The sequence below is a fragment of the Melospiza melodia genome, unplaced genomic scaffold (genome assembly GCF_035770615.1).
Source record: "Melospiza melodia melodia isolate bMelMel2 unplaced genomic scaffold, bMelMel2.pri scaffold_62, whole genome shotgun sequence".
Taxonomy (NCBI): Eukaryota; Metazoa; Chordata; class Aves; order Passeriformes; family Passerellidae; genus Melospiza; species Melospiza melodia.
In genome coordinates, this window is record NW_026948801.1 from 2,103,966 (window position 1) to 2,128,934 (window position 24,969).

General features: G+C 44.6%; 1 protein-coding gene and 1 long non-coding RNA gene across 2 annotated transcripts; one reads left to right on the plus strand and one right to left on the minus strand.

Moving 5' to 3' along the window:
• The first annotated feature begins 739 nt into the window (after window positions 1–739).
• On the plus strand, window positions 740–1,674 carry LOC134413968 (uncharacterized). Its single transcript, XR_010026625.1, has 3 exons — window positions 740–796; window positions 1,054–1,135; window positions 1,640–1,674. It is a non-coding gene; the product is annotated as an uncharacterized LOC134413968 (long non-coding RNA).
• A 21,142-nt stretch (window positions 1,675–22,816) lies between these two features.
• LOC134413969 (olfactory receptor 14A16-like) lies at window positions 22,817–23,731 on the minus strand (the record flags this gene model as incomplete). Its single annotated transcript, XM_063147982.1, has 1 exon — window positions 22,817–23,731. A coding segment is annotated over exon 1 (915 nt), but the record flags the coding sequence as incomplete, so codon positions are not given.
• Window positions 23,732–24,969: the final 1,238 nt, after the last annotated feature.

Sequence of the window (24,969 nt, forward strand, 5' to 3'; positions counted from 1 at the left end):
GGATAGTAAGAAAGAAGAAGAAAATATAAAGCAGTTAGTTGAAAATCTAGAAGAGGCAAATAGCCAGCTAAGGCAAGTAAAAACAAATAATAATAACTGATATTGTTCAAGGAAGTAGACTCAGTTTGTTCTGTTCAAATGCTGCTTTCTTGGATTTTTTTATTAATGTTTTTTTAGATTACATAGCTAAACAGAAACTATTCAGAATTGCTGTTGGCCAAGTACAAATTGTCTCAGATTAGAAATACCAATTGCTGCAGGAACAATGTTTGCCATCATTTTGTATTACATGGTAGGAGCTGTCTTGTTTTGCATTAGACATCTCAGGTGTGAAGGAAATTCAAATGGAAGCTGAAGGTTATGGATGAAATGTGACAAGGCAAAACTGGATCAGAGTTACTCTCTGTATCCCCAGTTCAATAGACAGGCAGCTCCCATGTTTCACAGCTGCATTGCAATATTCCAGGTCAGGATGTATTTTCCTTGGGTTCCTGGAACATCTTTTCCTACTTAAAAGAAGTATGGACAGTTCACATATTGACTTACTGGGGATGTTGCTGCATTTTAAGAACATTTTCATTGAGCAGGTTATGAAGTTCCCATCAACATTAGCAGCTCTTTTCAGAAAATAAAATATGGGTTTATTAGAAGTACTGAAAATAAGTTAAAGGCAATAAGAAAATATTTACTAATGCTTGTTAATTTGGCACTTAGAAATGAACTGGAGTCTTTGAAGGAGAAAATGGCAAAGACAGGTGAAGAGATGAAAAGTACACTGGATGAAAGAGAAGAAAATGTATGTTATGTGTCAGGAAACTATCTTACAGAACCTCTGGGACAACATTCAATGTAAAATCTTTGTTGGGGTTTTTCTGCAAAGCTCTGCCTGGGGGATGTGATCTCTGCCAGAGGTTTCTTCTTTCCCAGCTGCTGCCAGCTGTGCCCTTGTGTGTCCACATGTGAGCGCTGGTATTTCAAAAGACAAGCACAGTCACTGGGATGTTCACTCTGTGCTGGAAGTTTAATATTAAAGATTTATTTGTTTGTTTTCAGGCAAACAGAGAACCTGCTTTTCTGTTTTTTCATATACCCACTCAGTGATGGATGGGCTCTGGATTAGCTTTTTATATGTAGGGTGAGTTTGAGCTTAAATAGATAAAAACATTTTTACTTTTCTTTCTATTGGTTCAAAGCAACCTGGGGTTTTTAGCAAATTTCAAAATTTCATTGTAAAAGTCAAAGATTTACAATTTAATTTCAGGTTAATTGAACTGAAAATGAAATTTCAAGAAAGGAAAAGCCATTGAAGATTCTAGAAAATAATTGGGAAAATTCATTTTTTCATGGATGTAGGGAACTTCATACAAGTGCATTTTTTAAATTGTGAAGATCTTGGGGTTTTTTTCTTCTTCTTTCTTAACTCCATAACCACTAAAGAACTGGTTCACTGCTATTAATTAACATCTTGTAGTACTTTATGGCTAAAACTCTGAATATTCTAACATGTCAGCTGGTGTTTCAGTCCCATTGGAACAAACCAGATTGGTGCAAGGGCAGGTTTGAGAACATCTACAGGAATTGCTCACATAGGGAGTAATTTGTAGAACTTACTAATTCATGTCTGAAATATCTCTTTCAGATGAATAATTTAAAGAAACAGATGGAAAATAAAACCAAATGCATTGAAGAGTTGCAGCAGGAGGTGTGTAGAGATTTTAAATGTCACAAATACATAAATACATTATACTTTGGGTTGCCCTTTCAGCAGGTTTGTGTCTGCTGTGATGTCTTTAGATACACCTATTTAATTTAAAAATTCTTCTTTCTTATCCTAACCCTGAGCAAATTAGAGAGTCATCTTAGGGATCACTTGATTTGTTAAATGAGCCTTAATTTGAAAAGAGCAATTACAAAAATAATATCTTTAATAAACTTCTACTCTTTTTCATTTAGTGCATAGTGTTATTTATGTACGTGTATGAGTATCTCAGTTACCACGAGTAGAAAAGAATTCTGCACTGGCACAAACTGTAGTAACTTCACTGTAAAAATAAATAACTTGTATTTTTGGTCATGACATCTTCACACCTTCTGTCAGCAGCATCTTAGTTTTAATTCCCATTCTGCACCTCATTTGTTATTCCCTGCTGCTGCTCAGGAGGAGCCTTTCTTAAGGCCATGAAGAAACAGTAATTATCACAGAAATTAGCTGAACATTCATTTGTTTGAAGAATTGTTCTGGAACCTGAGCTGCACAACAGAGAGTTATTTGCCTGATGAAAGCTGGAATTTCTTGATGCAGTTAAACCATGACATAATTCTATAACTTATTAAGGTACAATGCTTGTTTTGTTTAATTTCAACAGAATAAGGTGCTGAAAAAGAAAATTACTGCAGAAAGCAATACTTATGAAGGGAAGGTAGGTTTAAATACCATCATGTAGAAGATGAGGTGAGTGTTTTTAACTCCCAGTGTAAGTAATGATAATACTTGTTAAATACATTCTGAACTGGTTTTTGGATCTGGGATACAGACTTTGCAGGAATGAGCTCATAGTTTTTAGAAGATGCTTCCATTTTTAATCATTGGGCACTGACTATTGGACATTTAAGAGATGGATTCACATTGCAATTAATGATGTTTCCAATCTGTTCCTTTTTTTTTCTTTTGTTGATAGTGGACTGAACAGGGTTCAGCAACCTCATTGTAACAGAAAACCATTTAAAAGAAATATATATATATAAATATATTACTCTTTTTAGTCTGTTCTTTAAATGTGTTCTGCAGTGGCAATCCCTCTGATGGGAATATTGTGTCCAGCTTTGGGTACTGCACTTGAAGAAAAGTGGAGTTTTTTGAGGATATTCATATGATAAACTTAAAAGGAAAAACTGTAAACAAAATGCACTGCTGGGAGGAAAATGTACCATAAAACTTGTGAAAATCTGATACAGATTTACAAGAGAGAAAAAACAAACATCTGTGTTTGTTTTTTCCTGAGGCATTCAAAGCATTTAGGGTGACTGCTTAGGGCAGTCTTCCACATTGTGCTGTTGCCATTATTCCTTTGAGTATTTTCTAACTCACTTCAGGCCAAAGTTCAACTCTTTATTAAAAAAAAACAACTGAACTTTTAAATAGGAAACACTTGAATCATATACCTGAAAAGTAACAGTGTTTGTGCTCAAAAATAAGAGGTAAGAAAAAATCATTAACATAGTAATTCCTAAACAAATACCAGCAGCAATTCTGCATTCTCCAAAGGTGAATAAATTGCAGTTAGAGATGGAAAATATGAACAAGCAACATAAGGAAGAAGTTGACATCTATAAAAAAGACATAGAAACAAGAAAAGTAAATGAAAATAAACTTCGTGAAGAGGTGAGAGGTGTTATTTTTTACTGCAATTTTATTTTTTTTAAATTTAAAATGTTTTTATGAAGCTTTATTGGCCAGAGTCCTTGCTCATATTTCAGTCTTATTAACATAAATGGAACTTGTGTTTGCCTGAGAGCAAAGCTTTAGTACATTAGGTGGTTAGGTTGAAGTATTTGAATATGTCTTTGAAAATGAGAACTCCATTAAAAATTCTTTCTTTCAAGATATAGTTCAAAGAAATTCCACCCTTGGTATAAGGTCAGCCCAGTTAAATTAGATTATAACTTCTCCCATGTTAGTATTTTTTTGCCCACACATTTTTTGATGGCAATGCTAAGAAACGTTAGGGCAGAGTGCTTGAAATGGCCTTTTGGTTTGCAGTGAGCTTGCCTGCCGCGGCTGTACCTTTGATCTTGCCCATTTTAACAATCTGCAGAAAAGATGAGGGATTGGAAAGGGATCTTAAAAGCAAACGAAGCCCAAGTGGGACTGCAAACTTTGCACTCACAGGGGGAAGAAGAAATTAAGATTTAAAAGAAATATATTATTATGTTGATGAATGAAATGCAATTTATTACTGACAGGTAGAAAAGATGAGGTTGCTTTGTGATGAAACTGCAATGATACAGAGAGAAACTGATGCCAGATGTCAGCACAAGATAACTGAGATGATGGCACTGATGGAAAAGCACAAGGTCAGAGATTTTCCTGCTTGCTGTGGTTTGCAATGTGTGATACCATGTCAATACCATGTTTATAACTTGTGACACCAAGTTAATGACCTTTCAAAAGCAAAAACAGGTCTGAGGAAGCTGAACACATGCTGCACTTTGCATCATCTAAAATCAAATTCATTTGAAGATTATGAACACATTCCTATGGGCAGATAAATTCCATTCATCTAAACTTCTGGGATTTTTATATTTTCTTTCAATTCAGGCTTCCTTTGATACCATGTGAATGCCATATATTTCAGTATCAGTTTGGCTTTTTCTCAGAGGTTACCTAGTGACTGTCAGCAGTTTAGCCTGACACATTTTAGTTTATCTTTCTGTTCCTCATTTTGCAATATCTTTAGCAGATGCATTAATAAAGATGGCACAGCTGGCTTAGTGCTGAGCACATATTGCTGCACAGAAATAAAGCACTCTCTGCCAGTCCACAAAATAATACTCGAATTGAGCATTTCCTGTTTTACAGTTTCTGCAGAAGCATCAATGAATCTTTTCTTTCTGAATCTTAAGGGCCTGGTTTGAAAAAAATGTTTTAAGGCTGGATAACTCTATAATTGCAACATTTAGTCACATGTTTCGAGTTTGTTGTTGGTTTGGTTTTTTTAACACAGAATGAATATGATAAAATGGTTGAAGAAAAAGATGCAGAGTTAAAAGTATATAAAATGAAACAGCAAAAGCAGTTCTCATCAGAAAGAGCCCTGGTAAGGAGCACTTTCCAATGGTCAATAATTCAGTGAAGGGGTTGATGTCCTTGTGTAGTGGTTTTATACCGGCTAAGTGCAGGCACACACAAAAAAACTTTCACTCATTTTTCTCTGCTGTAGTTGAGCAGAGGAGGGGAAAGAAAAATTCAAGGACTGAGTTCAGATAAGGATTAGGGGAAAAACACTTTGAGGGTAAAGCAGATTGAAACTTAAATAGTATAAAATAATAATTATTAATAGAATTAAAAGTGAGTAATGAGAATTAAAATAAACCTTTAAAACATCTTTTTTTCCCAATCCCTCTCTCTTGCCCACAGACAGCACAGAGAGACAAAAGATGTGATCTTCAGTCAGTTTGTGACTTCTAAAATCTTTTTTCAGTTTGCTTAGAGAGTTCCTTTTCCTGCTGTGCTCTGGGGTCTTTCCCACCACAGACATTCTCTGGGAACTTTTCCAGTGTGCTTTTAATTTTTACCAGTAGCAGTGCCACCCAACCCGCTGCAACAGATCTTATTCTGGGCACTAAAAACTCAAAATGTTTCTAAAAATAAATTGCAGTAGCAGTGTGTTTGTGTCTGCTCTTCCAGATAGTGTGTCATGTTCTGACTTCCCATTTTGATTAGGAAACTTCTGTTTTAAATATTTAGACTGTGCCCTCTCACTCCTGCTCTCCCAAGGGTTATAAGGTATTACCTTGAACAGTTCTGATCAAGTACCTGTTTCTTACAGTGCTTCAGTCTTTGTTAAACAAGCTAAAGCAAAGCTTCAAGTATAGGGCTGAAAAGCACATAGAATTATCTTGTGTATCTAATGAGTGTCCCTGTTAATTACTGCCTCACTTGGGACTGTTTTCCTTTTTCTGGGCTGTGCATAGTTAACCCTGTCCTTTATTTAATTGTTTTTTAGGAAAATGAGCTGTCATGTTTGAAAAGGGAACTGTCCTCCCTTAAGGAACAACTGAAAGCAGAAATGGAAGAAAAGGTGGAGTTTTTTATTCCCTGAGCACTGGGGGTGAGAGGTGTGGCCTGGGCTTGTGCTGTGGGAGAAGTTGGATAAGAAATGAAATGGAACAGAAAAACAGTGACTTTGGAATGCTGGGCTTGTGCTAAATCTGGTCATGTATTTGTGTGAACTTTGTAACAGTCTGTGATTATAGATTATATATAAATAAACAAACAACAAAACAAAACTCTATTTTTGGTAATTTTAACTAGCTAAAGCAAAAAAGTTCCCTAAACTGTAAAGTTTTTTTCAGTGACTTTTGAATGCTGGGGTTGTACCAAACCTGGTCATATTTTTGTGTGAACTTTGTAACAGTCTGTGATTATAGACTGTGCTCTGTCATTACACCAGGAAGATTTTTAACAACTGAAATCAACTAAATATTTCCTTGCTGTCACATAACTCTTTGTAGGAGAATCTTGTAAAAGAGCACTCTGGCATTATGATTGCTGAAAGTGAAAAGAAACACAAGGTAACTTGAACTTTTTAATTGCTTTTAGAATTTGGGAATGTTTATATGTGTAGAATCAATTGAAGTGCCATGAGAATTTATTTGCATTCAACAAAAGACATTGGAATGCTTTTGACTTCAAACTTTTTAAATTATAGAAAATACAAACTTATGTTCCTGGGACTCCTAAACCTTGTTTAGATCTATACAGTGAATCTATTCATGTAAAAAATAGAAAGTCTCCAAATTATATTCCTAAAATTAAAAAAATAAAAGTAAAAATAAAAAATGTGTTCTTCAGAACAGGAAGCCCCTTGGACAGTCCAACATTGAAGTTTTGTAACTCCTAACAGTGAATTTTTCTTGTTGCATTTTTCTGCCTGTATTTCTTACTTCTCTGTAGATGATTTTTTTTTTCCCCTGGGATAAGAAGGGATTTTAAAGAGTCACACCATTCCACGGAGATATTAGACAGCAGTTTCTGGAAGGGCTCCCAGTGTGTAATTTTTCTTGCTCAGTTGCTGATTTTTTTATGTCTCTAGAATTGTTTTACTTAGTCTTACAAGTGTCCATTTGTAAAGGCACTTTTCCTATATGGAAGAGAAAAAAGCTGATACAGCTGTAAAAATGGTCAAAGTATCAAAGTAGTCCTGACTGCAGAACTCACCCTTCTTCCTGTCAGGAGTTCACTTGTGGTTTTCACATTGCAACAATGGAATCCAGCACCGTTTTGATGTTACCTGTCTAAAAAAGGACTGCACTGGACCATTCAATGTTTCTCTGTTTAACTTCTAATGAAAAAACTATTTTAAGTAACACCAATCTTGATATAGCTATCAATCTTTCTCTGAAAGCCTTTTCCTGCAGTTTTGTTTGTTCCCATTTTCTTTGATGTTTGATAGAGTCCAATGGAGTGGCTACAGTTCAGAATAACCTAAATTTCTGCAGATAAGCATGGAGAACTTAAATACAATGTGCCATGAAACTCAGCTCTTCCATAGCTTCCCATTCATTCTCCTCATTTGGCAACAAAAAAATTATAAGAAATTATATTTCCACCCCACCCCACTTTGTTTGGGTCTTTGCTCCATGTTTGGATGGAAAGATCAGAGTTCCACCATTTCTGTCAGGTGAATTCTTGGACACTCACACTGTAAACTGGGTCCTGAGTTTGGCTTTAGATTCCATACTTACCCCATAAAATATAATCTAAAAAGATAAACATTTTCTTTCCCAGACATATGTTATAAAGACTCCTCCAATGGATAAAATGCAGAGTGGAAGAAGCACAAACCTGCCTGCAGAGCAGAGCAGCAGGAAAAAGCAGAAAATGCTTGTGCAGCTGGACACTCAGACAGCTCTGAGCACACTGACCTCCTGGTAAGAGCCAGAGAACAAATCATGTGCTGAGCAGATCTTTGTGCTTACTGCTGGGGCTGAGAATGGAAATAAAGAGTTTGGGCTTCCACATTCAAGCCGATATTTATTTCTATATTTTTAATTTATTGGTTCTTTCTGGAATTGTAGTTGTATGTACATAATTAACATTCTATTTATTCAACTGTTTTGCGTCATAATGACATCTTTTCTTTTTCATAATTTAATATCCTTAGGCGGAAAGAAAAAGTACTTTTATTATAGTGTGACTAAGTGTTGTGGTGTGCTGTAATGTCCCATTTTGGCCTTCCAGGTCATCCCCCCAGGTGTGCCTATACCTCTCTCCCTTCCCCCTTGCCCCCATGCTGAGTGAGTCCTGTCAATCAGGCTTAACATTCCAGCAAGGCGTCGTGTGGTTGGTCAAGTTCAAAGGATGCCCCTATGCCCAGAGGTCATTGGCCTTTCTGGGTGTCATCTTCCCCTGAGACCCTGCCCCTCTCACCTGGTTGGTGGCTCACCTGTACCTCCCCTCCCCCTGTCCCTGAGCTTAAAAAGGTGATCAGACCATGCGGCCGAGATTCTGTTGGAGCAGTTGCTCATGTTCAGACCTCTGTAACCATGGAATAAACCTCTGGACATTAAATCCTCCAGCAGAATCCTCTCCTTTTTCTCTTCACCATCGCCTGAAGCTATTCCTCCTGAAGTAAATGGGGTTCCTAACAAGCCTGGACTTGTTCAGTGCCCAGCTGCAACCACCAGTAAGCCAAGGTATCTCTGGGGTGATACACCGCAGTTGCTGTATTTGGCCCAGCAGCGAGGGTCAGACTGGCCCAGGCACTATCTAACTGGTAATATTGGGAGCCATTTTCCAATATTTGGCGTCCCTGAGGTGGACTAAGCGACTCTGCAGCCCGAGACAAACCCGCAGCACCTCGGAGAAGCTTCTGGCAGCCGTGCATCCAGCTGAAAGGGGCTTTGGTTGCATTGCCCTCAGCTACAGACTTTGGGAATATTCCCAGAAGAAGTTTCGTGGACTGTTCGGCACTTGTGGAAAGCCCAGCTCCTTTCTGGTGAGCAGATTTTCCAGAGGGAGGACAGGGTAGCCTCTCTCGCCCACAGAGAGGTCCTGTTCTGGTGAAGAGACCTGCCTGTACCCAGCCAGCTACAGCTTCCATTTCGGGTGAGTATCTCTGCTCTCGGTAGAGCAGGAGCTCAAAAACAGACTCTGCCGTGAGTTCTGTTCCTTTTTGCCTTTGCATTTTTGGCTGCGCAGCCCCACAGACGGGAATTTATTGTGTTCTAGCTTTTAGCTTTCTGCTGCGTGTGTTACTCTCTTTTGAAATTCGCGCCGGAGTGGGAGCTCTCTGCCCTTCCCCCCGGCTTTGCAGCACAGCGTGCTCGGCTCTCTCCATGTGGTCGGGGGATCCCTCTCTCTCTCTCTCTCTCTCTCTCTTTCTCAGCTCTGTGCGGGGGAGGGGGGGCTCTCAGCTCTCTTGCCGCGGGGGGACTCTCTTTCTCAGCTCTCTGTGGGGGAAGGGGGGGTTCTCTGCACACGCGGCACGGGGGGGCCCCGGTTTCGGCTTGCCACGTGGCGTGGCTGCTCTCTCTGCTCCGCGGGGGGGCTGCATTCCACGGCGTGGGGGGGAGGCTTTGTTTCCACCTCGGCTCGGCAGGGCGTGCCCTGCTGCTGCTGCCCGGGAATTTTAAAAGCAGTATATACAGCTGCATTGTGAAGCTTTTGTTGGCTCGTTATCGCTTTCCTATCTGTGTTTTTTTTTTTGGAAATCGGTAGCTGATTTTAGCTTTGTTTTAGGTCAGGCGGGATCTAGTACTTTGCTTTTTACATCTAACATGGGTTCAAAACTCAGCATTGTACAAAAAGGAGTATTTTATAATATTGTTAGCATTTTAGACAGTAGTAATGTGAAGTTCTCAAAGGGAAAATTTAAACAGTTTATAAGATGGCTTTTCCTCCACTTCCCACAAATCTCCCCTGAAGAAATCCACAATATTCAATTCTGGGATAAAGTTGGGAATGAATTGATAACCTTAGGACAATCTGGCAATGCACCCTCAGCTAAATTTGTGTTTTGGAGTTTACAAATTCGAAGAGCATTGCTCAAACAAAAGGAAATGGAGAAAAAGCCAAATGTAAAGCCATGTACCTCTGCTCTCCCTGTTTCTCCCTCTCCTAGCTCTAAAACCCCTAAACCTCTTTCCCCAAAAGTTGGTATTTTAAAGAGAGCACACTCATTGGGAAGTCGACACCCAAACTCTGTTGAAATGCCTGAGTTGCCCTGTCCACAAGGCTCTGGCCAGGCTGCGTGGAACCTTTCCCAATCCCCTATGTCCCCTCCTCTGAAACCCACAGCATGTGTCAGCTTTCCAGAGAGCAGTGATGCCCAAAATGGTCCCCAGTCCCTAGGGGGTCCACAAGATGGTGGATGCCATGTGGCATCTTCTCAAACCTGGTCTTCTTCTTCCCAAAATCCTCTTAAGCATCCTGAAACTCCAGCCCCATCCCCCTCTCCTCCTGTTCCTCGTGATACCTTTCCCCCTCCCCCTCCCTTTCCTGCAATACCCTCAGCTCCACCCCTCTACTCCTCCCAGGGGGCATCTGCTGACGTGATGTCACTAGGTGTCCCCGCCCCCTGCCTGCCCCTTGACCCCGCCCCTTGTTCCCACGGTTTCCCCGCCCCTTGCCGGCCCCCTGTCCCCACCCCCTGTACCCGTTGCGTCCCCGCCCCCTCCCCGGGTTCCCACGGTGGGGACACACCCACTGCCATCCCCCAAACCTGTGTCTGTGATCCCAATGCTTCTGTTTCAAGGGATACAGAGCAGGGAACAGCAGATTCAATGCATAGTCCCATGTTGTCACTGGCTCCTGTCACCTTTCAGCCTGCAGCTCAGGGGGGAGCAGCTCCAACTGCTAATTGGAGTTCTTTTGGACAACAATTGATTAAAGAGTTCTGTAAGTCTCATAAAGAATATGGTCCACACAGTCCATATTTCCGTGGCCTTTTAAATTCTGAATTGAGTAGGACTGTAGTGATTCCACATGATTTAAAACAGCTTTTTTCCTGTCTCATGACCTCCACGGAATTCATATTATGGGAAATAGCATGGACACAAATGCTAAAAGATGCTCTCCCAGGCTTGCATTCTGATCCAAACACAGCCAAAGACAACAGTGGTAACCCTATCACCATTGAGCACCTCTGTGGTGAGGGCCAATGGTCTTCACCCCCAATCCAAGCTACTGCAATTCCTGCAGAAACACTCGAGAAAGTAAAAGAAGCATCTGAAAAAGCATTCTTTTCCCTACAACCTGAGGGGCCTTTTGAGCCCTATAGTAAAATTAAACAGCTACCATCAGAGCCTTTTTTGAAATTTGTAGAAAGGTTAACTACAGCTATTGAAATACAAGTTAAAAAAGAGAATGCTAGGGAAGCAATTTTAGAGGAAATGGCATTTACAAATGCAAATGAACAGTGTCAAGTGGCAATCCTGAGCCTTCCTATAGAGCCTTCTCCAACCTTAAAGGATATGCTCCTAATTTGTAACAGGAAAGTGCCTCTGATGAGTGTGGCTGAAGACACCAGACCAAGGCTGCTGCCAAGACCACCTCAGCGTGTCGCTGTTGCCAGCCCTGTGCCTTTCCCCTCAGCACAGCAGTGCCCTGGGCAGCAGCGGAGACCAGCAATGGTTGAGCCCACAAAGCCATGCCTACTTTGTAACAACCTAGGGCACTGGAGTAACCAGTGCCCCCTGAAAAGGGAATCTGATGAATTTAGAAATGGCAGGGGAGGAGAACTACAAGCCCTCCCGGGGGGTCAACAACAACAAAAAAACTGAAAAGGGAGCACCGGCCTGCCAGGCGTGCAGACACAAAAAGAGCAGGCCAAGGGAAGAAGGGTAGCAAAACAAATCAAGCGCGCAATAATATTAATGTTTGTGTAAGTGAAGCAGGTGCTTCAAAGACTGTGTATGATTTAAGTGATCCTGTGTTAACCACGTCTTCTGTCAATGAGCCTTACAGGTTGCAGCTGACTGAGTCACTCCATCTGGAGGACACTGGTTGGCATTTTGTGTCTGCAAATCCTGAACAGAAAGGTACTTGGAACCAGATTCGTTGTAAGTACATCGTCATTGGGGACACCAAACACACACCACAAGAGATCAGAATTGCTCCGGGAATGACAACATCAGATCCTGAGCAATTTGTTCTCGGCCTGCACTGTTTCCACCCACCCCTGTTTCTTCCCAAGGGACAAATTGTTGCACAAGCTATCCCTGTGCCATCTTTACCTGAAAGTACTGAAAAACAAGGGCCCATAGTCGCCTGAGTACAAGTTATTGGGAAAGACAAACCCAAATTATGGTGTAATGTCAGTGGGGGTGGGGAGTCAAAACGCATTGAGATGCTTGTAGACACAGGTGCAGACTGCACAGTGATTCCAGTACAAGACTGGCCAGCACATTGGCCTTTGCAAAATGTTGCTGGTCACCTTCAAGGTGTAGGAGGTCTTCAATTGGCAAGACAATCCAAAAGCATTATTCAATTTGAGGGACCAAACGGACAATTTGCAAATATCCGTCCATTTGTGTTGGATTTTTCGGAACCTTTGTTAGGGAGAGATTTGATGGCCCAGTGGGGTGTCACAATTGATATTCCAGACTCTCCACAGCATATTTGTACAGCAGTCATTGAACAACAGTGCCCCACCCAAAAACTGAAGTGGAAAACAGACAAACCAGTTGATGTAAAACAGTGGCCGCTCAGTAAACAAAAAATGAAGGTGCTTGAGGAACTAGTGGAAGAGCAACTAAAAAAGGGCCACATTGTGGAGACCATGTCCCCATGGAACTCTCCAGTGTTTGTCATCCAAAAAGCTGACAAAAAGTGATGGCGACTCCTCTGCGACCTCCAACAAATTAATAATGTAATTGAAGATATGGGTTCTCCCCAACCTGGTATGCCATCCCCAACAATGCTTCCCCAAGATTGGAAATTAGCTGTTATTGCTACTAAGGATTGTTTTTTTCAAATCCCCTTGCACCCTGACGATGCACCGTATTTTGCATTCTCCGTCCCTTCCATTAATAAGGAATCACCTATGAAAATGTACCATTGGACCGTTCTTCCTCAGACATTAAAGGTATCTCCAGCTATCTGCCAGTGGTATGTCTCTTCCCTGCTTTCCCCAGTACGTGCAGCCGCAGAGAAGGCCATTATCTATCATTATATGGATGATATCTTTGTGTGTGCTCCCAATGATGATTTACTCACACATGTGCTTGACCTAATGATCGATGCATTGATTGTTGCAGGGTTCGAGCTCCAGGAAAAGAAAATTCAAAAGATGCCACCTTGGAAGTATTTGGGCTTAGAAATTGGAAATAGGACCATTGTTCCTCAAAAACTAGAAATCAATCCAAGGATCAAGACCCTTGCGGATGTCCACAAGTTGTGTGGGTCTTTGAATTGGGTAAGACCATGGCTCGGTCTGACTAACGAAGACCTTGCCCCTCTCTTCAATTTATTGAAAGGGGGAGAGGACCCAGCTGCTCCTAGGTCTATTACGCCAGAGGCACGGAAAGCTCTAGAAAAGGTTCAGATTGCAATGTCCACAAGACAGGCCAACCGATGCCGGCCTGACCTGCCATTCAAATTTATCATCCTAGGTAAGTTGCCACACCTCCATGGAATTATTTTCCAGTGGGAGGAAAAAACAAACACCTAAGGCAAAGAACACACCAAAAAAGGACCGGGACCAGAGGGACCCTCTCTTGATCATAGAATGGGTTTTCCTCAGTCACAAAAGGTCCAAGAGACTGACAAAGCCTCAGGAGCTGGTAGCAGAACTGATCCGAAAAGCAAGGACCCGGATCAGGGAGTTAGCAGGATGTGATTTTAAGTGCATTCACATTCCAGTTGAGTTAAAATCAGGTCAAAATACTAGGAAAATACTGGAACAATTGTTTTAAGAAAATGAAGTGTTGCAGTTTGCTCTGGATTCCTACTCAGGACAAATTTCGGTAACGCCGCCCGCTCACAAATTGTTCGAACAAGATGTTCAATTCACCTTAAAACTGAGAAGTGCTCTAAGTAGGATACCTTTAAAAAGGGCTCTGACTGTCTTCACAGATGCATCCGGGAGGTCCCACAAGTCCGTTATGACTTGGAAGGATCCTCAAACCCAGCAGTGGGAGACAGACATTGCTGAGGTGGAAGGTTCACCTCAGGTTGCTGAATTGGCTGCGGTTGTTAGGGCCTTTGAAAGGTTCTCAGAACCATTTAATCTGATTACAGACTCTGCATATGTGGCAGGAGTAGTATCCAGGGCAGATCAAGCAATACTGCAAGTTGTGTCTAACATCGCACTTTTCGAATTGCTCTCAAAACTGGTAAAGTTAGTCACTCACCGAGAGCAACCATTTTATGTGATGCATGTCAGGTCACACACTGACTTGCCAGGGTTTATCGCTGAAGGCAACAGAAGGGCAGATGCTCTTGCTGCATCTGCAGTGATGGCCACTCTCCCAAATGTTTTTGAACAGGCAAAAATCAGCCACCAGCTTTTCCACCAAAATGCACCTGGCCTGGTTCGTCAGTTTAACATCACTCGAGAACAGGCCAAAGCGATTGTGGCCACATGCCGAAATTGCCAAAAACATGCACTCCCTACAGTGAGTACGGGAGCAAACCCAAGGGGACTGAAGAGTTGTGAACTGTGGCAAACAGATGTAACACACATACATTCTTTTGGACGGCAGAAATATGTTCATATTAGTGTAGATACCTTTTCTGGAGCAGTCTATGCTTCTGCCCACACAGGAGAATCATCTATCGATGCTATTAAGCACCTCTTACAGGCTTTTTCTTTCATGGGGTTCCCCAAGGAGCTGAAAACTGATAATGGGCCTGCTTACAAATCCAAGGAATTCGGGAGCTTCCTGCAGCAATGGAGAGCAGAGCACAAAACTGGCATCCCCTACTCCCCTACAGGTCAAGCCATTGTAGAAAGAACTCACCGTGATATTAAAAGGGTCCTGGACCAGCAACAACAGGTTCTGAAGGTGGAACCTCCCCACATCCGGTTATCCAGGGCGCTATTCACAATCAATTTTCTGAATTGTTCTTTTGACAGCCTGAACCCAGCCATCCTACGCCACTTTGGGGGGAGCAATCATAGGTTAATTAAGGAAAAACCTCCAGTTTTAGTAAAGGACCCTGAGACTTGGAAAATAGTGGGACCTTACAAATTGGTTACTTGGGGACGTGGATATGCCTGTGTGTCCACCCCCTCTGGTTTAAGGTGGGTTCCTTCCAAATGGGTAAAGCCCTATGTTCCCAAGGTCTCAGAGAAATCTACAGAAGCACCCCAGATTGCTCATGCTGCCTGGAGAAGAAAACGCCGCACGTGTTCTCTGGAGGAATTTCCACTTAAACCTCCTATCTGGAATAGTTTATAATATATGTTTGTTTCAAGGTTTTGTACCAGTTTAGATCCCACTGCTCATGTGTAGCCTCGAGACGCCATGAGACTGAGCCTGCTTCTCGTCCTACTCGTGATCATCCCACCTGTGACCTCCTGCATAATGCCGCAGCCCAAACCACATATGGACTACCTTGACAAAAGCTCTCAGACATCAACAGAGAAACTGACAACTGGCTGAATGGACTCTTCAATGGCTGGGGACTCTCGGGCTGGTTGGGATCTATTCTGAAAACTGTGTTTTTAGTGCTGTTTATTTTAGTTATAGTTATTGTAGTTTTTAGCATTGTTTTTGGACTAATCAAATGCATGGTGCTCAAGTTAATTTCAAGCTCATCTCCGCCTCCTGAAGTCTACCATTTGGAAGCCCTCAGTGCTCCAATGGATGACCTGGAAGCCTCAGTGGAAAACACTGACCCTCCTGTAGAGGAAGAACTGATTTACCAACCATGGTTTGGCAATCATTCTGCACCACAAACACAGTCCTTTTCTTTTTAAACAAAACTAGGGGGAGATGTTGTGATGTGCTGTTATGTCCCATTTTGGCCTTCCAGGTCACTTCCCCAGGTGTGCCTATACCTCTCTCCCTTCCCCCTTGCCCCCATGCTGAGTGAGTCCTGTCAATCAGGCTTAACATTCCAGCAAGGCGTCGTGTGGTTGGTCAAGTTCAAAGGATGCCCCTATGCCCAGAGGTCATTGGCCTATCTGGGTGTCAACTTCCCCTGAGACCCTGCCCCTCTCACCTGGTTGGTGGCTCACCTGTACCTCCCCTCCCCCTGTCCCTGAGCTTAAAAAGGTGATCAGATCATGCGGCCGGTTTTTCTGTTGGAGCAGTTCCTCACGTTCAGACCTCTGTAACCATGGAATAAACCTCTGGATATAAACCCTCCAGCAGAATCCTCTCCTTTTTCTCTTCACCATCGCCTGAAGCTATCCCTCCTGAGGTAACGGGGTCCCTTACAAGCCTGGACTTGTTCAGTGCCCAGCTGCAACCACCAGCAAGCCAAGGTATCTCTGGGGTGATACACCGCAGTTGCTGCCTTTGGCCTAGCAGCGAGGGTCAGACTGGCCCAGGCACAATCTAACTGGTAATATTGGGAGCCGTATTCCAATAATGGAACAACACGATGTGTACCTCAGGGAGATCTGATTGTAGGGTGAGAATGATTTGCAAATATCACTTTTCTTTGGATGTTACTGCCATTGTCTGTACATTAAACCACATACACAGGGGATAGAAGAAAATGTGCAAGTTTTGAAGGTCTGAGCAAGTGGAAGATGGAGATGTGCAAGTGTCAAAGGTCTGAGAAAGTGAAAGATGGAGGTTTGAGTGAGTAAATTGAAAGGGGGGAATCCCACAGCTCTCTATTATGGGGCGTGGATTCAGTTGTCCAATGTGGGGATGTGATGAGGACATGATGGATATTGCTTGTAATTTTGGGGGGAACAGATGGAAATGTTGTGTGACTAAATGCATGATGTGTGGTAGTATGTTGATGATATGGGGATAGGGGTGGAATGTCCTGGGGTGAAATTATTACCCTTGTATACCCATTAATGTGTTCTGTTTATGCTGGATATCACATTCTGTGCCTTTAAGACTGGCTCTGAAGAGTGAAAGTTTTGTTTGGGTTTTCTTATCAGCCGCTTCCCCCTGGCTGGTGGGACACAGAGACAGGGCAGTACATAGTGCAGCTTTTGCTTTTTTGCTTTTGCTTTTCTGCTTTTGCTTTTTGCTTTGCTCTCTGCTCTTGCTTCTGCTTTGCTTCTGCTCGCTCTTGCTTCTTCTCATTAGCTAGTTTAGCTAAACAGTCCAAATTTCTTCCTGGACTCTTTCTCCTTTCCTTTTTTGAACTAACTCGAACCTGCTCTGGACAGGGAGTTGGAAGCACCTAGAGTTTACACCCTGTGGCCTGCAGCAGCTACCCCAGTTCCAGAGGGACTAAGAACAGAGCAACCACCCCTGAGAGAGACTTTCTGTATTTGTCATCTTTTTTCAGAGTGGTGAAAGAGTGTTGGCATGCAGTATTGTTCATTTTGTGTGCAGGGGGGTTCTGTGCCTGTAAAATAAACAGGTTCTTTCCACTTCTCCCCAAGGAATTATTCCCAAACTGGTTGAGGGGAGGGGACGTGTGGGTTTGCTTTCTGGAGGGGCCCCTCCTTTGAAGATTCACTCCCAAATTTGCCCTATACCAGGACATGGAGAGATCAGCCTCTAACTCCTCAGTGGGAAGGTCCCTTCCAGCTACTGCTTACCACTGAATCAGCCATGTGAACAGCAGAGCAGGGATGGACTCATGCCAACAGAGTCAAAGGCCCAGTAGAAGAACTCAAAGAATGGACTAGAACATCCTAGCTGGGTGAGAAAAGATTGATTCTCAAGCAGAGACTGAAAGACAGCCAGAAAAACACCAAGACGCCCAAAAAGTACAGTCAAACTTCCACCAACCAGCTTGAGAACTGTCTTCCTGTTTTCATGGGTGAGAATTACCAGCATCTCTTGAGGGGAAATACACAAGGGTCTTTACAAGGCGATGGGACAGCTTCTTTAAGAAAATAAGACGATGAAGGAAGGCAAGACCAGGTTGGACCCTTGTTTGCTACCAAGAAGGCTCCATGGTCCTGCTGTGGGTAGCAATCCCATAGGCATGGTAAGGTAGGGACAAAGGGCCATACTTGAGAGTATGGCCTCTATCATTTTTCAGTTGTCTTTTAATTCAACAGGGACTGGAGGGCGGGACCGAGTTGCCCTCTGTACTCACCCCTAAGATACACTGACTATAAGTAGCAGCCACATGGGTATGGTAGATGGGAGTCAAAGCCATACTGGACCTCTGTGATGGCCTTTTGTCCATTTCAAATAAGTGTGTCTAAGGAAAACCTGAGATTTTTTTTCTCCTGTTCCCACTGTCCTTGCCCACATCAACAGATGCTGGTATGACTCATTCAAAAGAGAGAGAAAATTTTTGACTCAATTGTTTGAACAAAATGACTTATAGAAAAAGAAAAGGGGAGTTTGTTATAGATGAGTAATCCTATGGTTGACTCTCACAATTAAGGGGTGAATCTTAAATATATGTTAAGAGAAATTTTGTAGATGTAGACTTATCCTTTCCCTCCCCCGTGCATTGTTATCACAGGATGGCCTCAGTAGTTGGGGCATTCGGGAGGGTTGGCTTGTTGCTGCGGCAGCACCTGACCTCCAATCAAGGTGTAAGAAAGTGATCTCCACCACTGGAAAGTGAAGAAGGAGTCGATTGACAAAATTTTGGGAGGAGCTAGAGGTGTAAAAGACAGAACATCCATTTTGTGGAAAACTACATGACGACCGAATCCTTTGCTCCTGGTGCTGTATTCTTTTCTTTATTCAGTCTTCTGTTGTATTTCAAAAAGGTCTCAGTAAACCATTTAATTTTTGAAAGTAAAAATAGTTTCTCACATGGGATTGTGGAACGTGACGCAAGGTTGTCCACACTGGAACAGCTCTCAAGATACAACTTCTCTGACCTGGCCAGACCTCCTTGGGAGAGACCGTGGATCAATATCAATCACTGAATGCTCCAAGCAGCTCTCCTCTAAAGAGAACATCAATAAAAGACACTCTTTAAGAAAGGAATTGTCATGGTTTGGGCCTGGCACAGAGCCAGTGCCCCCATGAGAATACCCTCTCCCTGGTGTCTGCTGTGAGATGTGACCAGGAATAAGCAAAGCAGGCTCCAGCTTAAACATGAAGAAAACTTTATTACCTAAACTACAAGAAAAGAAGAAAAAACCTATAAGGGAAAAAAATTGAAAACCTTACAAAAAGCCCACCACCAAAATTTCCCAATCCGATACATTCTCCCAAATCACCAACTGCCCAGTCTGGCACCACCCTTTAGAATATTCAAACTTCAGTCCATGAAGAGGAGAGGAGTACTTCTTGCACCATAGGCTACCCCTGGAAACACATTGAAACCTCGTGTGCTTCCATGTCACTCGACACCACCCAGAAAGTCCTTTTGCCATTGTGACATCTTCCTTCCATGCCCAGTGCTCTCACCACTGTGCATGGACAAGAGCTGCTTTTAGGGTTGTCTTTTAAGGATGCCTTTTCTCACTCCAAAAAGGCACAGTCTCTGCTTTGGGACATCTGTCCCCCCCATTTTTTTCTACCCGCTGGGGCCGAGGGGTCCTCACAATGAACCCTCATGGTTCTGAGGCACTGTCTCCCCCTAAATGCAGTCTCTGTGTCACAGGAATAAAACTGGGTGAGTCTATGGCTACACAAGAAAAGTCCAGCCAAAAAGCCACTCCAATCATCTCTCTCTCCACTCAGCCAGCCTTCTCCACGTCCTTCGGGCCAGGTCCTTGGTTATCTCATCTCTTATTTCTCTTCTTATTTAGCTCTGAGGAGGATCAGCATTTTTGTGAGGTCCCAATCATGAAAGAAAGGGGTTAAAAATTCAGTCTCTGCCTGTCCCAGAGCTCCGGCACTCCCACACTTGCTGCTGCTCCGGCCAGCACCTCCTCCCTCACTGCATTCCCCCCCTTTCTCCTCCTGGGCCTGCTGCTATCACATTCATCATGGCCGGCTCTCCCTCTCTCTCTCCTGGGGGGGGTGGATGGCTGCCCGATGTCTCTTGGGGCTCCTCCACCCTTCCATCCTCCAAGGCCTCCTCACCCCCCATCTCTGTCCAGGCCCAGGCCTACCACATGGCTGCCCCTCCCCTGCCCAGCAGCAGCGGCTGGACGGGGGGAAGGGAGATCTGACCTCCATTCCTCGAAGTCCCAAGAGAGCCTCCCAGAGCCGAAGCTCTGGTTTTAACCCCTGTGAGTTCTCAGAGGTGTGTCCGAACTCAACTGGCCACACCAGGTGCCAGTATTAAAATCCGAGCACCCATTGGTTTGACCACAGCATCCCAGAATTCCCACTTCTTCCTGGTCAAACCACCACAACACCCAAACAAGAAATGGCCCAGGGAATATCTTAAAAGTTCAATTCTTCTGTGGTTACTTAGAAATATTTCAGAATTTTATTCAAAGTGAATATAATATTTTGAAAACAATGCAGACATTCCACTGTCATATTTTCTGAAAAATATCTTTGCCAGGATTTCTTCTCCTGGGAGGCTAAGAAGCCTCAGAAAATAATGAAAACAATAATTATCAGATTGGTTCTGCTGTGTTTGCTTCTTTGGAATGTGGTCTGGAGGTTGTTTACCAACAGATGCATGTTTGATTGGTTTCCAGTGAATTCTTTTTACTTAATGACCAATCATCATCAGGTGTGGTGGCCTCTGAGTCAGTCATGAGGTTTTCATTATCATTCTTGTTAAGCCTTCTGTCTGTATCCTGTCTTATCCTTTAGTATGCTTTTAGTGTAGCATTCGATAATGTAATGTTATATAATATTACATGACATGAAATGCCATGATTAATATAATATAATATAATATAATATAATATAATATAATATAATATAATATAATATAATATAATATAATATAATATAATATAATATAATATAATATAATATAATATAATTCAATATCAGCCTTCTGAGAACATGAAGTCAGATTCTCATCTCCCACCTTGTCCTGGGGACCCTCACAAACTCAACACAGAGAGAACTGCTTTGTCCTGCTTTGTTTTCCCATTTATAGATTGATATCAGCAAAGTCCAATTGATATTGACCCCCAGTACCTTCGAATTCAGTCTGAACAGGTATGAAAATCAAGGCTCTCCAACTGCCTGAAAAACAATATCCTTTTGTCCCCCCTCGCCACCATTTCCCTCCAATGGCACTCCTATGGACCAGGAATGGTGTGGCCAGCAGGAGCAGGGCAGGGATTCTTCTTCCTCTGTGCTGGGCAATGGTTAAGCAGCACCTCGAGTGCTGTGTCCAGTTCTGGGCCCCCCGATTTAGGAAGGACATGGAGGGGCTGGAGCATGTCCAGAGAAAGGCAACAAGGCTGGGGAGGGATCTGGACCACAAGTCCTGTGAGGAGCAGCTGTGGAAGCACAGGTTCTTTATCCTGGAGAAGAGGAGGCTCAGGAGAGACAAGGCTGTATCAGGGCACTGGTTGGACTCAATCTCCAAAGCCTTTTCCAACCTTGCTGATTCTGGGATTCTTTGAAACCACCCTTGGAGCAGTTGCAGGATGAGCCCTGGGCCTCCTCTTCAGCAGCTCCAGCAGCCCAGGTCCCACAGCTTCTCCTGCCAGCCCCAAAGCCCATCCTGTCAGTCCTGCAGAGCCTCTGCAGCTCCTCCTCACTGCCCAGAACAGGGAATCCCAGAGTCAGACACAGCAGCCCAGACGTACCCCCTGGCCTGAAGTGCCTCTGGCAAGGGAGCAGCACGAGGGACTGCAGGGGCCTGCAGACAATTCCTGCAGCACTTGTAGGATGATCCTGCTGCCCAAGGGACGTTCCCATGGGGCCAAGTCAGGAACTGCAATGGGGAGAGGGGCCAGAGAGGAAAGGGCAAACAGGGATGGGTTGTTTGCAGGGGAGGGAAGAGGGGTGGGCAAAAGGAAGACATTTATATAAGGAAGAGTAAAGAAAGCAAAGTTGAAGCAAAGGAAATGCTCAGGGCAGTTTCGGGGTGGCTGCCAGAAAGCCCTGGCTCTGAGCAACAGCGCCTGCAGTGGGACAGGAAACTCCCAGCTCATGGGAACAAACTTTCTGGCTGAGTGCAGAGGCCAGGACAAAGCTGAGAGGTTTCCCTGGTGTCCCCAAGCCCTTGCTGGCCCAAGGGACTGAATGCGTTTGTGCTCCCTCTGCTTTGTGTCCCCACACCAACAGCATGGGGGTGCTCCCCCTGCTCTGTACAATGCAAACCGGGGCTCCTGAGGCAGTGCTGCCGTGTCTGTGCCTGCAAGGATGGGGCACCTGTGTGAGCTGGGGGAGAGGCCAGAGCTGCAGAGGGGGGATGTTGTTGGCAGCTCCATCAGGACGCTCTGGGATGCTGCCCTGGGCTGTGCAGCGCACTGGGGATGGAACAGCCCCTGCTCTGCTGCTCCTTCCTCTCTGCCCCAGGGCCCTTGCAGAGCCCCAGCCATGCTGTTTGCCCCCAGCCTGCCCAAGGCCAGCCTGGGGCTGCTCATGGGGTTTTCTGTGGTGAGCATTGGCCTGGCCGTGTTCTTGAGAGAGCCTGGGCAAGTGGCCTGAAGCCCCCAGGCCCATGGCCTGTCCCTGCTGCAGGCCTGCAACTGCCACCCCCAGGCCTGTGCCCAGCCCCGAGAGCACTCAGGCCCTACAGAACACCAGGGCCACCAGGGCAGTGGGGCAGGGCCACGACAGCAGCACTGACAACACCAAGTGCTGCTGGGCACAGCTGCTGGGCCAGCACTGATCTGATCCCAGCTCTGCACACAGACATTGGTGCTGCAACTCCAGAGAATGCAACAAATGACATCACTGCAGAAAACTTTGCTGGGAAATTCTTTAGCTCTTTTAAAGCCATTGAGAGTACAGCCCTTCACAGACACAGTCTGGCTGCACAGAAGGTGAAGAGAAACACAATGGAAATGACACAAAGAATGGTATTCCTTTGTTGAAAATAATAAAAAAGTAAAAGAAAGAGAAAGGACCTTCAAAATAAAACCAAAAAGAACTATCAAAGATGACTTTAATTACAAGTGATTTGCAGAAATTGGCCAGCATTTTAATGTTTCTGAAACCATCCAGTCATCAGTCTCCACACTGCAGCCTTGAGCTCCTGGTTCCTCAGGCTGTAGATGAGGGGGTTCAGGGCTGGAGGCACCACCGAGCAAAGAACTGACAAGGTCAGATCCAGGGATGGGGTGGACATGGGGGGAGGTTTCAGGTAGGAAAATATGCCAGTGCTGACGGACAGGTAGACCACAGCCAGGTGAGGGAGGCAGGTGGAAAAGGCTTTGTGCCGTCCCTGCTCAGTGGGGATCCTCAGCACAGCCCTGAAGATCTGCACATAAGAGAAAACAATGAACACAAAATAGCAAAGTGCTAAACAGGAACTAACTGCAATGAGCCCAAGTTCCCTGATGATTGAGTGTGAGCAAGAGAGCTTGAGGATCTGTGGGATTTCACAGAAGAACTGTCCCAGGGCATTGCCATGGCACAGGGGCAGGGAAAATGTATTGGCTGTGTGCGTGAGAGCAGTGAGAAAGGCACTGGCCCAGGCAGCTGCTGCCATGTGGGCGCAAGCTCTGCTGCCCAGGAGGGTTCCATAGTGCAGGGGTTTGCAGATGGACACGTATCGGTCGTAGCACATGAATGTCAGGAGATAAAATTCCGCTGAGATGAAAAACAGAAAGAAAAAGACCTGTACAGCACATCCTGAGTAGGAGATGCTTCTGGTGTGCCAGAGAGAATTGTGCATGGCTTTGGGGACAGTGGTGCAGATGCAGCCCAGGTCACTGAGGGCCAGGTTGAGCAGGAAGAAGAACATGGGCGTGTGCAGGTGGTGGCTGCAGGCTACGGTGCTGATGATGAGGCCGTTGCCCAGGAGGGCAGCCAGGGAGATGCCCAGCAAGAGGCAGAAGTGCAGGAGCTGCAGCTGCCGCGTGTCTGCCAATGCCAGCAAAAGGAATTGCCTGATGTAGCTGCTGTTAGACATTTGCAGTTCCTTGGCATGGGGATCTGTAGAGAAAAGAAATCATGGAATAATTTGGTTTGAAGAGAATTTTAAATATCCCAGTACAGCTTGGGGGCACCTTCCCCCCACTGCCTGCCCAGGGCTCTGCTGCCTGGAGCTGTCCCTGCCAGCAGCTGCTTCCCTGTACTCAGGGCTGGGCCCTGCCAGTGCTGCCAGAGCCCAGCCCAGCCCTGTGGGCTCAGCTCTGCCCTGCAGACCACTCCCAGCTCAGGCACTGCCCGGGGTCAGCTCTGGTTCTGCAGGCTCTGATGGCAATGTCAGAGCAACCCTGAGGAGGCTGGAAAAGTGACACTGATGCTGCCTCTAAGGGGCCCTGTTCTGATTTTGTTACTTCCAGATTTCTTAAGATCTGAGAGAAAATGTTTTTATTTTTCTCAACCTGAACTGAGAGATGAATATCTATGTGCAATTTCCCATCCAGGCAACCCAGAGCTGTATATTAAAAAAGCAGGATTTTCCCTTTCATGCAGCCCCTGCCTTGCTGTGCTCCCGGTATAATCAACTCAGAAATGTTCTGCAGTTACATGCCATCCGAGGAGCAGTCCTGAAAAATGCATAATTCTCCCACACAAGGAGAAAACTTCAAAGCCTTACCAGTTGTTTCCTCTCACCCAGATCTTGTCCCCCAGTGCTGGCAGCAGCTTCCAGGGCTGGCTGAGAGCTGTCCCTGGCAGGCAGCAGAGTCCCAGCCGCAGCCCAGCGCCCTGGGCTGCAGGACCCTGCTCTGCAGGACAGCCCTGGGCACCCCTGGCTGCTCTGCACAAAAGACAATCAGACAATGTACTCACAGAGTCTGTAGGCATTGGGATGGTCCAGCTTCAGGAGATCACTCCAGGAGCTGCAGCTGCATTGTCCCACAGCCAAAAGTTCCTGTGCCAAGGGCTGGCAGTGATTGTGCCCCAGGCACTTCTCAGCACCTTCCCAGCCCTGACTGATTGATGCTCTCTGTGCCTCTGTGCTACACCCGGGGTGGCTGCAGGCAGTGCCCCAGCCCTGCTGGGCTGGCAGAAGATCTGCTCATCAGAGAAATGTGCTTTTGAAGCTTTGCTTGGTTACCAGGAGCTGCCTTTGTGCCAGGAGCCCAGCCCAGCTCATCAGCACAGACACAGCACAAGGACTTTAATGAGCCTCTGGGGCTTTGTGCTCAGGCCCTTAACAGCAGTCCCTGAGACAGAGCTGAAGAAACTTCTCCAGAACTC